The sequence below is a fragment of the Leuciscus leuciscus genome, assembly GCF_965113295.1.
Source record: "Leuciscus leuciscus genome assembly, chromosome: 6".
Classification (NCBI taxonomy): Eukaryota; Metazoa; Chordata; class Actinopteri; order Cypriniformes; family Leuciscidae; genus Leuciscus; species Leuciscus leuciscus.
Genome location: NC_138730.1, coordinates 31,940,740 through 31,959,068, shown reverse-complemented (window position 1 = coordinate 31,959,068; position 18,329 = coordinate 31,940,740). Strand labels below are relative to the sequence as shown.

Below are 18,329 nucleotides of genomic sequence, written 5' to 3'. Positions count from 1 at the left end.
ATGTCAGGTAACAAAAATCTTGGCAAGTTTTTCTCAACAGAAATGAACACTTACTTGTTTCAATGATTAACTTTGTGCCTGTCCCAAAGATAATTTTATTCACTCCACTTCCATAAGTCACACAGTATAAGACTGCGCAGCAAAATCTACACAACCTGAGAAACAAGTCTTATAGAACTTGATCCACATGTGAATTATATTAACCCAGGACATTACTATTATTATTTTGCATGGTCCAAATATATCAGAGACCAGACATTTTGGGTTGAAAAGCAGCCAGAAAACAGACACTATACATCAAATAATAAATGAATAACTCCGACTGGTTTGTTTTTACTTACTTGGATTTATGAAAACCTTTGTTCCTTGACCAAAGTATATCTTATCAGAATATGACACACAGTGTTAGCAACCATACAAATTACTTGCTATGGTTATTTACACAATGTACTGCCTGGGGAAATTATTATTTTTAAGTTTTGCAATCAAAATAAAGTTAGTGTAATAGTACTCTGTTGCAATTAAGTTTGTTTGGTTGTTTTTTTTTATATTGAAATCTGTGGAAACATTATATTGTGTTAAGTGCTTACATTTTTTTAACAACAAACATGCTAACTACTTATGGCAAACTTCCTAAACTACTTATGGGAACTTCTTAAACTTCATACCACAAACATCATGTGGATAATATTCTACTGAGAAACTAACGAACTGAAATTATATTTTGATGAATATTTTTCGTCTTAATTGAAACGAGTAAGTTCAAAATTTATTTTGTTGCATATGGTGACAATAGCCTACTAAAAGTTTTTTTCATGATTGTTTATCAACTTTATCTTTGGGACAGGTACAATTTTGTTTGGAATTACAATTCCATGTTTGTCAATGTATTAATCACTTACTTGCTTCAACATGAAGTTTAGTTCCAGAACCAAAATAGATTTTGTAGTTTCCAGATGCAGTCACACACTGCAGTTCCCCCTTGCAATTACTCTACATCCACATAATGCGTTATCTGTGTTCGACTATAGTGTGAGGTTTCTTCATTTTTGTAATAACACAATAGAAAATTCAAGACTTTTTAAAATCTATATAAAATTAGAAAAAACAGTTATCTATATATTTTATAAATGAGTGCTGGATTGTGAAAAATTGTTCATAAGAAAAATAGTTGCAAGTACTTTTCCTTGCCTACAGTGTTTCTAAGTTCTACTGAATTTGTGCAAGATACTTTTCTCATTTACATTTAGAGCTTCATCACATTAAATATTAGTGACTTACTTGATTCAACATTAAGTCTGGTTCCAGAGCCAAAAAATATTTTCCTGTTTCCAGATCCAGTCACACACTGAATTTCCTCTCAGCAATTACTCTACATGCTCACATAAACACCCTCATTCTAACATTTGTAGGAATTCAAAATTGTACAATTTCACTTGTATTTACGTTATATAAATGAACCTGAGAGTTAAGGATTTTTAATTAAACAAAAATATAGTATTGTTATGACTAAAATTATGACACAGAAAACAATATATAAAATATGAATAGATGGGATAAGGATCTGGATACTCACTTGTGTGAACTTCTAATTTTGTGCCAGACCCAAAGATTAGCTTTCCGTAAGAACCTCCAGAATTCACACAGCGCTAAACCTGATAACTAAAACTCTCTACATTACACTGCTTGACTCTTACCAAAACATTTAGCATAATGTGTATGTATTAAGTATTTAAGGCCATTGATAGGTGTTTTTAACATTCCTGGAAATCTACCAGGGTGAAAAAAAATCTACCTTGTATTATACTTCAAATAAAATTGTGCAGATTAATCATATGGTAATTTATAGCTTTTCAGTGGCCAATATCTGTAATTTCATTTCTTTCTCATGCATTCTTTCTTTTTCTACATCATTTCACTCTAGTTTTAAACTACAGTACTTCCATTATGAACTTTTAAATGTTTTCTGTATGTACTACTGTATATCAAATAATGGATATTTTAATATTGCAATACTTAAATACAAAACCACTTACTTGTGTGAACAAGCAGATTTGTACCTTGACCAAAAATGAGTTTTCCTCCATAGTTATTAGACACACAGTACTGAACTTCATAACATTTTCTGACTGCTCTTCTAACATGCTCTCAATCACCAAGTGCAGATATCAGTTTCCAACTACTGAGCTTTGAAATTAAAGTTTTACAATACAGCTTCATCTGAGAAATAGTCAATTATAATGAACTTACTTTTTTTGATAATCAACTCTTTCAAAAAATAAGTTTGTACATGCCGAATGTAGTCATATAGTGGATTGCCACACAAGAAAAACTCTTTAACAAAAGTTTAATATACACAGCTAAACTAAACCTGATGTTAAACCCCCAACAACATTTTACTTACTATTATATTCTAAATTCCATTATATTACATTCTTATATTAAGCATACGTGTCTATAATCACATCTTCCACATCAATGCAGAACATGTTTGGGATTTTAGAGACTTACTAGAATAAATATGTAGTTTTGTGCCAGACCCAAAGATGAGCTTTCCAAATCCAGCATCCACACACTGCTAAACCTCATACCTCTAACTTCTATTATGGTGTGCCCGAGGGCATTTGTATTGGGATAATGCATCACTTAGTTTGAATTTGTTCAACAATGCATATCCATAACATCCATTATTGTTGACTATGAATTGCAATTGCAGGCACTTACTTGTATCAACAACTAGATTTGTTCCTTCGCCAAGTACAAGTTTCCCTCCATAGTTTGTTAACACACAGTGCTGAGCTTCATAACAATTTCGCCCTGCCATTGTTTCCTCATCTAAAGTTCCGCTAATTGTTTTTTGTTTTTTTGCAATTACAATCAGACTCTTTCTTATGATGATATATTTCAGTTGGTTGTTGAAAACAGGAGATCTAGCAGGATATTTTAGAGATAGGGAAAATAAATTGGGGAATGAACTATTTTGCCATACCTGACTGTACTGTGAGCTTTGTTCCAGTCCCAAATATCATTTTAGCACCTCCAGTGTTAGTCACACAGAATTATATAGCTGCACAAAAACATCTCTGACTTCAAACCTCTGTAAGAACATGTATGTGTATGTATCAAATGTTCTTGCCACATACCAGCTTAAAGTGTAGTCAGTTAATACTTATTCTTTTCTTATTACTCAGATTATCTTAAGACACACATGGGAATTATATGCATTGATACCTAAATAGAGATCCTAAGATTTACCCATCAGGCTCAAAATCAATAACTTTCATAATATAATTATTAAAAGTAAAAGAGTTAGTTTTTTTTTTCCTTACTTGTTCCGATTATCAATTTCGTGCCTGTCCCGAAGAATAGTTTATTGACATTAACTCCAGTATTCACACAGTACCTCACCACAGAGCAAAAACTATGTGCCTTAGAGACACAAGACTATTAAGGTCCATGATCATTGTGTGTGCCTTAGTCAAGATATTTTGCAGATTAAAAAGATACTGAATTAATGTGAATTTGTTGAATTTAAAAAATACAAGAAAATTCAATGTTCTCTAATCTCCAGCTAAATTAATACTAATACTGAGAAACAGATGCAGCTGCATTGAAACATGGGAAGTTTGCTTAGTTCTTGACAGAAGAACCGGTAGGGCCATGCCAGAAACTACTATACTGGCCCATAGACAATAAATCACGAAAATCTCCTTGAATGTGCGATTTGAATACCAACATAATTTACCCTGAGATAAATGTACCTTGAGAAGTTCTCAAGCAAAAAGACAAGCCATCCTTAAAATCGATTTAGAATCGTTCTTTTCTTTTTCAATGGTAAACCAAAAAAACCTCTCAGAAGTCGAAATCTTTACAGATATACCATCACGCTGTACATATAAAAATAACTTACTTGTTTGAATTATTAGCTTTGTGCCTGTTCCAAAAATAAGCTTTTGTCCACCTCCAAGATTCACACAGTACGAAACAACACAGCAAAATCCCTCAAACTATAACTACTATTTAAGACTCGGTTATATCTAACCAAAATAAAACAAACATGCATACTATTAATGTTCTCCAATCTTCATGCATACTATGAATCTGTTCAAAGTTATAGCACAAATTTTATGATCCAATATGTTTAATATCTAGTTCACAATTGTATCTAGCTCTATACAACTATAAAATGTACTGTTTAATGCTTTTGACCAATCTATATTTTGGAGGAAATAATAATTTGCAAGATTTTTTTACAAATCACTTACTACTTTCAACGGTCAGTTTGGTTCCAGAGCCAAAATGGATTTTCCAGCCTCCAGTTTGAGTCACACACTATATTTCATCTCTACACTAACTTCCTCAATAATTTGTGATACCTCTGCCACTGAAATGATAAAAGAAAGCTTATAAATTGAACTTCATGTACCTGTTAATGTAAGGCAGGGTAATTGGTACCAGGTGAAACTTTAATATCCTAAAACTATGACCATCCTACACCTGTGACCATTCCAGTTTTAACTTCAAGCCGAAAAGATAACTGATACCTTGTTAAATGGCAGATCTCAGATAAATTATAGAGTTACAATCGTTATTATGTTTATTTCAGAAACATTCTCTCTGGAACAAGGTTAAATAGTAACGAAAACTAAATCATAAAACATTAAGTAGCACTGATAATCATGAACTTACTTGTTTCAACTATCAACTTTGTGCCTTTTCCAAAGATAAGCTTGTAAGTTCCACTTCCAGAAGTCACACAATGTAAGAGCACTGAACTAAAACTGCCTGACCTGAAACTTAATTCTCGGTATTGAATCTCAATGATTAATAATGACAACTTGTAATTGTAAGGTGTATTAAATGTGCATTTTAAAGCACAGTAATGAATGACCATTCGTAAATTACACTTGTAAATAATCTTGTTGTTGGTTTGGTATACGTGTGACTTAATAAGCATAAGTTCTCTTTAACTTATTGATATGCATTCCTGATATGTATAAAAATGTGTTGTTTTATTCCTCTTTACTAGCCTCAAAATCACTTACTTGTTTCAACTATCAACTTTGTGCCTTTCCCAAAGAAAAGCTTGTAAGTTCCACTTCCAGAAGTCACACAACATAAGACCACAATGCAAAAACTGCCTGACCTGAAACTTAATTCTCCTCAGTTAATCTTAAAGATTAATATGACAAGATGTAATTATAAGGTGTATTTTAAAGCACAGTAATGAATAACCATTAGACAATTACATGTGTAAATAACCATTTTGGTCTGGTATATATGTGATTAAATATATGCATCAGTTTCGTTTCGAAAATGTGTATATTGATATGCATTCCCTATAAAAAAATTGTGCTATTTGTTATAGCCTCAAAATCACTTACTTGTTTCAACTATCAACTTTGTGCCTTTCCCAAAGAAAAGCTTGTAAGCTCCACTTCCAGAAGTCACACAACATAAGACCACAACGCAAAAACTGCCTGACCTGAAACTTCATTCTCCTCAGTGCATCTTAAAGATTAATATGACAAGTTGTAATTATAAGGTGTATTTTAAAGCACAGTAATGAATAACCATTAGACAATTACATGTATAAATAACCATTTTGTTCTGGTATATATGTGATTAAATATGCATCGGTTTCGTTTCGTAAATTATATGCATTCTCTATAAAAGATTTGTGCTATTTGCTATAGCCTCAAAAACACTTACTTGTTTGAACTATCAACTTTGTGCCTTTCCCAAAGAAAAGCTTGTTAAGGCCACCTCCAGAAGTCACACAACATAAGACCACTAAGCAAAAACTACCTGAGAGACTCTCTCATACAGTCAATGATTAAGGTGATAACTTGTAATTGATAAAGGGAATTAAACATGCATTACAAAGCGTAAATAACACTTGGTATAAAAGTACAATACTAATGAACCATTTTGATAGTATTTTAAATCTGTGGTCAAATATTCATTAGTTTCTCTTAAAAACTATAAGATTGACATTTTATCTTAATATGTAATGATGATATGATTTATTCATTTAAACTAGCCTCCTAAACACTTACTTGTTTGAACAATCAGTTTGGTTCCAGAGCCAAAATAGATTTGCCTGAGACCAGATGAAGTCACACAATGCAGTTTACCAAACAAATAACGCTAACACTTTACAATGGTCTCATTTGTTAATGCTAGATAATGCATTAGCAAAAATAAACTATCAATTATAGCAGTATATTTTTTACAGAATTTACTAATCTTTCGTTGTATACAGTGCATTAACTAATGTTAACAGATATAATTTTTTATTTTAAAGATGTACAAGTAAAAAGTGTTACCCCAATAACTTCATACTCATGAAAACACAGATTTTTGAATAAAAAGTTATTTCAATGTATTATATATTTTATAATAAATTACTCTTTAAATAAGCAATAATATAAAGCTATACGGATTTTTTTTAAGTTCAATCAAATTGGATGTATAAGAAATTTAAACTTAAATTATTTTAAACAAAGTTTTAAAAAAAGTTTTAAAAAATGTATTACAAACTTATTTTGATGAGTTAAAGTAATGTAAAACATATATCGTATGTAAAGTATTGTTAAAAAGTAATGTAAAAAATACGACTTATTGATCGTATAATTTTTTGCAGATACAATAAAGCGAATAATAGCTCATAATACGCAGTGAATATAAATAAATATATACGCCCAAGAACACCACTAGCATTAAAAAACTTACTTGTTTCAATTATCAGGTTTGTACCCGTGCCAAAGACAATCTTATATCCAGTTCCAGTCACACAATATAAGAACACACAACCAAAACCTTCTAACACGTTCATCACATTCACGTTTTTATGAATATGCTTTCATGTATTTTAAAGTTTAATTAAAAAAATACGTTTTAGCTCCTGCTATTATATAATTTACATTCTATTTTGTGGAACAATCTTTTACTGTTGCTTCCCATTTTTATGTAAAGTTAGCAACAGTAGTTATAACAATAAAAAACACATATGTGGGATTCTGTATACTCACTTGCATTAACATATAATTTTGTGCCAGAGCCATAGATCAGCTTTCCATATCCACTTCCATCATTCACACAGTACGAAACTTCATAACTCTAACTGGTTACTACTTATACGCATATGGTTACGATGTTAGACATTAACAATGTTTGTCTTTACACTGATTTTCAAAAAAAAAAAAATCCTCTTATGCCACTCAATTATAATTAAATTTCGAATTCCATATTGTTATACAACCTTGATCTATTTTTATGTGCACTATACTGTAAGTCCTTTTAAAGTGAGTCGATATGAAAAAAAGGAGAAAAGAGTTTTACCTGAATTTACAAAAAGCCTTGTGCCTTTCCCAAATATTAGTTTCCTTACTCCAGTGTCAGTCACACACAGTTATATAGCTACACAAAAACATACTGAATGCTTAAGGGAAACACAAATTCAACTTAGAATTTAATACAAAAATATTAAGCTTCAGTAGAAATTTTTTTATTTTAGGCTTTAAAGCTGCTCTCATGCTAACAGATATTGTGCTATTAATTACTTAAGTTTTATTCCCGTAAAGAAAAAACAAGGCTTTTCATAAAACAATGCCATGTCAGTGATAGTGTATAGTGTGTAATAATTAACTCACTTGTTTCGATAATCAGATTTGTGCCTGTCCCAAATGTAAGCTTATTGAATCCACCTCCAGTCACACACTACAAAACCAAACAGCAAAAACTAGGGATACCCAAGATGCTATAAAACTTAGCCTCTGATAATAATGTTCGGCCGACAAAGAATCCGAATGTAACTCATATTATAACATTGGATTTAGTTGCAATGTGAGTACTGTAGTATATTGCTTAGTGCATTTCTGCCCATAAGATTCCCATTGGGTCGAAAGTCTAAATTAATTTTATAGTTAAACAATTTATTCTTTAAACATCCATTATACAGTATCTTCCCTAAAGATTACATGCTAGCTTTACCATAATTTTATTTTCTTAGCTTATGAGTAAAATGTCACTAATATCCATCCCGAGATGTTTTTTTTTTTGTTTTTTTTTGTTTTTGCCATTTCCTAATTTTTACTGTCTTAATAATAAAGTAACTTGAACTTGAACTTGAACTTGAGAAATGTCATCTGGATTAACTTTGACATCTGGCAAGAGGTTACCTTATGCAATACTTTTTTTTCCCTCAGATTGAAGGCAATTATAGAGAGACGAAATCAAATACAATGAATTCAGTACACATAATACTGAATAATAATCTTGAACTTACTTGTTTCAACAATCAACTTTGTGCCTGTCCCAAAGATAATCTTATTGCCTCCACTTCCATAAGTCACACAATGTAAGACTACCAAACAAAAACTATCTGGCCTGAGTAGCTCAATCAATCTTTCATAAAATGAAAATGAAATAAATCAAATTATTGAACATGTATAAACCCAATTCATTTTATATCATGACCTATAGATACCTGATATGTAATGATTTTGAATGACAAATTTCCCCTTTAAGAATGTTGTCTAAATTATCTAATCTTTTAAATGCACGTTTATTCTTTTAAGAATGTGTAAGAGCTATAAAACTTGGTGTTTACCTGCATTTACAGTGAGCTTTGTGCCTTTCCCAAATATCAGTTTCTGTAGTCCTGTCTGAGTCACACAAAGTTATATAGCTACACAAAAACATGCTGGAAATGATGCAAGTTGTAAAGTTTGTTCGGTATGTGTATGCAAGTGTGTCTTATTATGCAATTATTAACATTAGGTAATGCATTAGTCATCATGAACTAACAATGAACAATACTTTTATTGCATTTAATAATCTCTAATATTTATTTATACATATTTTAACATATCATTGTGTAAATTAACATGTATTGTGAACCTAGATTAATAAGTACTTTAAGAAATGTCCTAGTTTATTGTGTATTAATGCATTAACATAACTAAATTGATCGCATTGTAAAGTGTTACCATATATACTTTTACCCATGCTCTCTTGAGAACATGTGAATTGTAGAGAAGTGCAAAAGTAAATCAATTTTACCTGCATTTACAGTGAGTTTTGTGCCTTTCCCAAATATTACTTTCTGTACTCCAGTACCAGTCACACACAGTTAAATAGTCACACAAAAACATGCTGACTGCTTATAGAGTTTGCCTATAAAATACTCAAACATTTACTCTTTGCAAATACCTTTTCCCAAAACCAAGGTCTCTCTTAATTTACCAAACCTGGGACAATGTCAACAATGTCAGGAATTTAGTGTACTCTAAATAAAGGTGATTACAACTAACTTACTTGTTTCAATGAGCAGCTTTGTGCCTGTCCCAAATATAAGCTTACTGAGTCCACTTGTAGTCACACATTACAAAACCAAACAGCAAAAACTATTGAGACAGCCAAAGAGCCCTCCATCGCTCTGTTAAACTTTTCTGTGTAACCGCTACATGTTAATATTGCTTAATGCATTTCGGTTGAATAGAACAAGTATGTTTTAAATCATTTTAACCTGATTTAGATTTTTCAGAGATGCTTTAGTCAAGCGTTTTTATTTATTCAAATGTTATACTATCTATCCCAAAACCACTTTGATTTGTCTCAAATGTTGTGAATTAGATGTGCATTTTCTATTTTGCTTCAAAAGATAACCAGGAAAGTCAGTTAAGTTACGTAAAAATGGTAAGTAAAGTTTAACTTGATTGCACTAATTAAACTCAAAAATGACATTTGCATGTAATCAAGCCGAAAAGTGTAATTTAGTTCTTTTTCAACAGCAAAAGACTTGGTTGGAATTGATAAAAGGAAAACAATGTATTCTCAAAACAATTGCCTTAGTTTCAACTATTGGTGCAGTTTACCCGATATCAGATAAAGTGTTCATGTCAATGTTAGTAGCGCTAAACATAATGAACTTACTTGAATCAACTGTTAATTTTGTGCCTCTCCCAAAAACAAGTTTTCCTGCACCTCCAGTATTCACACAATGTCACACCACACATCAAAATCCCTTGACACATGCAACACAAATCTATATCCATATTAAAACTCTGTCAAACACACATATAACTATACAGCCTGTTCTGTATAAACTCTAAAGACAATTCTATTTAAACCTCAATTATATCTGACTAAAATATTCCATAATATGACTTTATGCACATTGCCTATTGTGTCAAATGAATTGTTCCTTTTATGCTATAACCTATGTTATATACTACAGCCTTCCAAAGAAATGACTTTTTATATCTTTGCGTTAAATTTACAGCCCACTTTCATACCAAAGAATGCATTTTTATACTATAGAACAATGTGTGCAATTTCTATATTGGCAAAACACTTACTACTTTCAATGGTCAGTTTGGTTCCAGAGCCAAAAAAGATTTTCATGCCTCCAGATTGAGTCACACACAATATCTTGCCTCTACAAAAACTTCCTAGATTCTATTATTTAAGATATAGAAGCAGTAACACTTTACAGTAAGGTTCAATCTAGTTCAATGTTAATTTTTACATACACTAATGCATCTTTAAAAATTAACATTGATCTAGATTGAACCTTACTGTAAAGTGTTACTGCTTTCTTCTATATCTTAAATAATAGCATCGATGAAGTTTCTGAGAAAAGCTTAAGAAGGCTTAAGCTACTAAGAAAGCTTAAAAATCTCACATTTTCCAAGTTTTCATCCTGTAAGACAGGGTTTACTACCAAGTAAAAGCATCTGATACCTACTGTTTGTCAACAGTACTAAATTTGAAATTTGAAACAGAGCTAACCTTTTCAATATTAAATGAAAAGTAGATATTTCAATCATGGCTTTTCACAAATGAACAAAACAATGAAGAATTCAGCACACCTTGAAGAGGCACTGATAATCCAATATAAACAAACTTACTTTTTTCAACTATTAACTTTGTGCCTGTTCCAAAGATAATCTTGTAGCCTCCACCTCCAGTAGTCACACAATACCAGATCACTGAACAAAAACTGTCCTGAAAGACCAAAATCAACTCACCTGCCAATATATTTACGTCAAGTGAAAACTAATCATTGCTAATTAAAAGCATTTTGATAAACGTATTGAACTAGGAAAAAAAATAAACAGAAGTATTGTGGCAATGGGATACATCTGACTAAATTACAGCAATTTCACAACTATATCATGATCTGGATCTAGAAATGGTTTGTGATGTTTCTACTTCTCAACAGACACTTACTTGTTTCAACTATCAGTTTGGTTCCAGAGCCAAAATAGATTTGAGAGAATCCAGATGAAGTCACACAATGCAGTTTACCATCACAATAACTTTCTACATTTAAACCAATGATCCAAACTAATGGCTAAGATTTTGAAAATGTACCCTTGCAGTTATAACAACTGTTATTGTTTAAAAACAGTGAGGTTATAAGGATAAGGACAATGATGAATATATAATTTATAAGACGTTTCAAATAAACAACATTAAAAAAAGAATAATTTTTACAGTAAAATACAGTAAAAATGCTACAGGAAACGTGTTAATTGGTTAACTACGTTACCTTATATACGGTGAAAATTTTTAATGGTTTAACATCACAGTATATGTAATTTTACCGTAAAATATGGTCAAATGTATGATTTTTGCAAGTAAAAAGTAAGAATTACTATTCTGGTGGTTATCAGTACATTTTAAGGTAAAAAGGCAGATTTGGGCAGTTAAAGTAGGTAGATTAACAGTATATCACTTAATGAAATATACAGATATACGTTGTAAAACTGGAAACATTGTCAGTGTTTTTTTCCGGTGAATTTATGACTATCACAGCTGCCAGTTTTATACCATAAATTTAACGGGATTTTTTTTTTTTTTTTTTTACAGTGTATTTACTGGCAATACTTTTTCATGGATCAACTTTGTTTAGTGCAAAAATGCATCTTTTTAGCATCTTTCCCTTGGCTCTGGCATAATCGGCTTGATTGTTAAAACAGATTACAGTAAATTTAAAGTGTTCGATGTAGGTAAAGACAAAAATTTATCTACAAACAAACAATAGCTTTGTAAGCAAATATGATAAAAAAAAGAAAAAGAATGTAAGTCATGCAATTTTTAAAGTACTGCTGAAATAAATAAACTTACTTGTGTCAATTATCAACCTTGTGCCTGACCCAAAGATAATCTTATAACCTCCTCCAGTAGTCACACAACATGACAACATACAACCTAAACCTTCTAACACCACAGTCACAAATCTGCTATTTGATTAAGCTGCTTTCACATAATAAAAAATCTAAAGACAGATATTGTTAGTTTTATGACCGGTCATTAACTGGCACATTCTATTTGATAAATTCCTTTTCCACAATCACATGCCATGCGAAAATACTCTTAATTAATCTCCTGCTGTCCATTATAGGTCAATGTAGGAAACTGCATACTCACTTGAACTAACGTGTAATTTTGTGCCAGAACCAAAGATAATTTTTCCATATCCATCAGTCACACAATGTGAAGTATCATAACTATAACTGATTATAGCACACTAGATGAGTGTTTCACTGTTACAATCAACACTACAAATTCTTCATAAACATTTCCCTTATTTAAACATACACAATAACGCTTAGCATTATTTAAATACATTACTAGTAATATGTCATGTATTACTAAATTTACTACGTTTTCTCACATGCTACCTGTGTACATCCAATATTATATAAAGTACTTCTATGTGCAATATTAATAATAATGCAAGTGGAAACAAGATTATTCTTGTTTGCATTTTAGCTTGAATCTAAAGTGCAAATAGAAATGATTTACCTGTATTTACATTGAGCTTTGTGCCTGTTCCAAATATTATTTTCTGTGCTCCAGAAGTCACACACAGTTACATAGCTACACAAAAACATGCTGACTGTTAAAGGGAAAGCAAACACCAGCTTAAAAAAAAGAATTGTCTATAAACATATAGAAATGAACTGTAGAATGATCAGGTTATTAAAACAGGTTTCATATTATGTGTCAGTTTCCTCTGAAGACTACATCAACATGGAATATACTTCATTTAAATATTCCTTTTAAGTAAGCATGGCCAAGAATAATAAACTTACGGGCATTGACTTAATTCAATGCATCTCCCTAAGATAATCTTCAGTGTACTTTTTAGTCACACATAATGAGATGGCTGTGTTATATGATGTCTTATTAATATCTAACTGCATTTTAATTAAATCCACTCAATTCTTAATCTAAGAAATGCAAAATAAAACAATTTAAAGTAAGCATCACTAATTCTTATGAACTTACTGCTTTGGATTATCAGTTTTGTGCCTTTTCCAAAGAACACCTTTCCTGCGACTCCAGCATTCACACAATGTCAGATCACAAATCAAAAACCCTATTACTATATCTAATCTATAGGGAAGTCTACAGGTTCTGTTCGACACAGAAAAATGTAAAAAAAAAAATAATAATAATTTCATTTTAACTTGTGCTAGGTATTAAGCACTATATTTTTGCATAATATCGCAATCAATGACACGCTTAGTTTGTTGAAACATGTTCTGCAACTTGATATGTATTGCTTTATAAAAACAATTTGCTAGTAATATGTTATGCATTTATGCAAATACAAAGCACTTACTGGTTTCAACTGTCAGTTTAGTTCCGGAGCCAAAATAGACTTTCAAGTCTCCACTAGTCACACACCAATTTTGTCTATAGCAAAAACTCCCTCCACTCTCAAAAATATAATCTTTATCAATACTGTGTGAAATGCACCCAACAGTTCATGAATTTTCTAATATCTATGATTTTTCTATTGTATTGGAAACATCATAATAAATCCATGGCAAACGACCCGGTCAATAATTTAGATTTTACAAATAAATGAATCTAATGAGTTGGTATGTAACAAAAGGCCAGCAGGGATCACGTTTTCACCTGTTTTCAATTTAGCCCTCTATAAAAGGGAATATATTCATGTGCTGCATAGAAAAGGAGTGAGAAATATGAGAAAACTCATAGCACGTGACTAAACTAAATGCAAACAAATACCTGGTATATAAAGCAAAGCTTTTTAAAAGGGTTTGCAACTTCAAGAAACAAATACTTGCCTGGTTCAACAATGAGTTTTGTTCCGCCACCAAATACAAGCTTATAATTTCCAGTATTCACACAGAGATACAACCTATAACAAATACCCCATGCACTATCTAATACCCCATGCACTATCTAATACCCCATGCACTATCTCTGAGCGCAGAGATGTTCGCATAGAAGTGTTTGCGATTAGAGAATAGTGATTCCTCTTACATATGCATTTTCTGTTGTGTAGTATTACAATTATATATAGATATTTGGTACATGTATATTAAAAACAACAGGTCAGCGATGGTAAAGATTTAACCAGTGAGCTGGATTTTCATTTGGAAAAAGATATAGTTTTCTTTTTACTTTGCTAAAAAAAAATATCATGAACAAAGGTTGGTTTGATTTAATAATACAAATGTAGAGGCTTTGAAATCAACCTGCTGGAAATATCAATATAAATTAATCCTTATTTGGATCCAATTGGATATTTTAGCCAAGCTTTTTTACATTGCAATATTGTCTAAAGGTGTGATGAGACTGGGTATGTTTGTGTATTTATATTTAAGATTTATTCATACCTGAATTTATTACGAGTTTTGTTCCTTTTCCAAAAATAACCTTCCATGTTCCCCCACTAGACACACAATGCTTTGGGCGCTAACAAATACATGCCAACTGTCATGGCATAACATAAAACAAAGATGCACAAATATAAATACCTGACAATAACTACTAATTAAGAATTGCTTTTATGCAATTTATTTATTCTTTTCGTGCAATTTCTTTAAGTGCATCTAACATTTATCTTTGCATCTTGTCTCATGCTTCCTTAAATATACTATTTGGTTGCATGACTTTTCACAATGAACAAAATAATGGTGTATTCTGATATTAATTTTCAACTTTGGTGTTGACTATGATTAAAAGAAAGCTAACGCACCTTCAATTCCCCGGGGGTTTTTTTAGTTTTTTTTTTTTAGATTTGTAGTGCACATGGAAAAACATCCTAAATTTAATATCTTAAAGAGATGTTACGGTATCACTCACTTAACTGAATATGTAAAGTTGTGCCTGATCCAAAGAGCAGCTTGTTATATCCACCTCCAGCATTCACACAGTGCAAAACACCTAACCCTATATTGCAGCCTATTAGTTCTCAGCCTCTAAAACTTAAGTGGCTACAATAAATAAATATGTTGTATTTTTATGATAATTTTATGTAATGTTCACACCAAAATGATTTGGGGCCAGTGAACCTTTAATGATCCACCTATCATACTGAACTACCACACACAACTAAACCAAGTGAACAACATACACCTGACAACTACAAATGCTATTTAAATGTCAAAGATCTAAAAAAACATTATGGCTTTAGCTTGCCTGTAGCAACACATCACTATCAAATAATACAATGTGAGCATAGTGTTCTGTTGTAAATTACTCAAATACTTGCCTGATTCAACTACGAGCTTTGTTCCACTGCCGAAAAACAACTTGTTAGTATTTGCATCCACACAGCACTAAAGCCTGTATCAAATACTCAAGGTACTAACCTGCCACTGCAGAAAAATTAAAGAGATAAACTTTAAAGGTATAATTTTTAAATCAGAGTGTCTAAGAAAATATTTTACACATTACAGTGTTGTGTAATATTACACCCGTTGTGCCATTTCAAACTCATTTCATAATTGGTGAAGCTTGATGAAAAGCACTATAGAAATAAAGACTTGACTTTTTCCATGGACAATAATGTCTTTTAAAATTTCGTTTTTCTCTTTTTAAACTATTTGATGTTCTTGTTACATCACACGCTCTGATCCAACTACAGCCTACAGACAGTTCAGTAGCCCAAAACAAAGAGTTTGACATCACCATCCAATAGAAGAAGAATAAAGTCCTCTGACCAAATGGGAAACGTTTCTGAAGTCTCCTGAAATGTCCATTTGCAAACCTCATTGTGATTCCCTCACTGGATGTTTTTAACAGTTATTCAGTGCTAAATCATTTATTGCAAAAGTGTAAAACAAAAATGTAAGTTTAAGTCTTAGCACATGATAATGGCCTTGGTAAAGCTAGTAATTTATACAAATTCTAATAGTGCAACACATTTAATCTGTAGTTTCTATAACTGACATACTTTTACAACTCTTACTTACTTGATTCAATGATGAGATTGGTCCCTTGACCAAAAATCAGCTTATTGCCAGCACCAACATTCACAGTACACTTCCCCACTACAATAACCATTTCTACTGTACAATAAATGATAGAAACTAAACCAATGCAGAGCTGTACCTTTGTTTTTAGAATTTAAAATGAAGAATTTGACTATGCATCTTTGTTTGTCATTCAGTGTTCAGGAATTTAACTATTGAAAGGATTAATATAATTTATACAGTTTAGTTTTTAGTTTCCATTGTCAAACATGATATAGTATCATACGCATGTTACTTACTGGTTTGAATTAGCAGCTTTGTTCCTTTCCCAAAAATGATTTTGTCTGCAGCATTAGTCACACAAAGAGACACTCCATACCAAATACTGCCAAACACTAACTGCTACTGTTCACTCAACCATGTTGAACTAAGTTTCAGTTTTAATTATAAATATATACTTTTTTATAAAACATATACTATTTCTTTTTTTGTATCATTTATTTTTACTGCATTTTTTTGTATGCATGTAATGAATTTACCTTTTGTTTTCAAAGCATAGAATTAAATCTACATGTAAATTTGAAGTCAATAATAACTGGGCATGTTTAAAGTGAATATAAAAAAGATGAACAGATTTTTTACAGAATTAAAATATCATATATAAGATGCATTCTCAATCAAAGTGCTTTCCAGTGGACTCAACAACCTCCTCAGAGCAATTTCTCTAGGATTATCTCTCAACAACACTCCAGTTTATGAATCACTTTTTATATAGTTTCAACCTTCAACATTTGGATTACTAGTCCAGATACTAGACCAATACTACCACTTAACTCACAGAACTTTCTCAAGAGTAAATGCACACACAATAGAAAAGGATAAAACATACAACTCTGAAGATGTTGCAATTATTGAAATGATCAGACATGCAAACTTACTTGCATGGATGGAAAGTTTGGTTCCTTTACCAAAGATTATCTTTCCAAGGCTGCCAGTATTCACACATGGCTACACATCCATACATAAACCTATGCATGAGAAGCAATCTCTAAAAACATGCCGTCTATCAAAAGAGATTTCACTGCACATTTAGCATTTTAAAGGTATTGCTTAGATTTGTTTGTTAAATTTTGATACATTTTGTTTGTTAAATTTGTTTGTTAAAATGCCATGTTCTATGTTACATATAAGATGTTTTAACTCTTGAAAAAGCCCAGCATCGCCATCAAGATTGCGGTACTTGTAGGATAAATTAAGTATACAAAGGCTGCAAATATTTATGTTAAAAAACGTCTGTGTGTTTTGAAGAAGTGTCAAAAGTGAGCATCTCTAAAACTTACACAAAATAAATGTTGTATTTTACTAAACTACTTTTTGCAAACTGCTTATTTAGTATTTAAAAGTCACACCTAACAAACATTTCTTTTAAGATTAAAGAGCAGAACTTACTTGATTCCACGATTAGTTTCATGCCACTTGCAAATATAAGCTTGTCATTCCCTCTAGTCACACAAAGTTATACACCATAACACAAACCCACCAAACAGCACATTTTGAAGATAGATATATTTTAAAATGAATTTCAACAATAAAAAAATTATATTTTCTTAATTGAGCAATGCATGACATTTAATTGAGGTTTCATGTACACTGAAATTGGATTTAAAAAAGGAACTGAATACTAAAGTCTTTCAAATTGAACAGCTATGTAGTTGGATGTTTTCATGTAAATGCAACATGATTGTATGTCTCACAAATATATACTAAGACTATTTTTACAATTACACAGATTGCTATTTAGACACAAAACACTAAATGAGACCTGCAACCAATGTTCGTTTTTAATCTTACACATTTGAATTTGTTATTGGTAACATATATTACAGTATTTATTCATCTTTGTTAATTGAACTATTCATTGTTAGTTCATGTTAACTAATGTAGTTAACTAATGATAACAAATGAAACCTTATTGTAAAGCGTTACCAAATAAATTGTTAAACAAATAAATACAACTTACTTGATTCCACAATGAGCTTGGTACCCTGGCCAAATATGACCTGGTTAACCCCTATTGCA

At 31.3% G+C, this 18,329-nt stretch overlaps 1 protein-coding gene across 1 annotated transcript in view; it reads right to left on the bottom strand.

Annotated features, from left to right (window-relative positions):
• Nucleotides 1–16,356, bottom strand: part of LOC309500309 (M1-specific T cell receptor alpha chain-like) — a 53,926-nt gene extending 37,570 nt beyond the window's left edge. Inside the window, exon 1 of the mRNA XM_082171878.1 lies at nucleotides 16,251–16,356. Within this exon, the coding sequence (XP_082028004.1) occupies nucleotides 16,251–16,341 (91 nt within the window). The 5' untranslated portion in view covers nucleotides 16,342–16,356. The remainder of the gene's footprint in view (nucleotides 1–16,250) is intronic.
• Nucleotides 16,357–18,329: the final 1,973 nt, after the last annotated feature.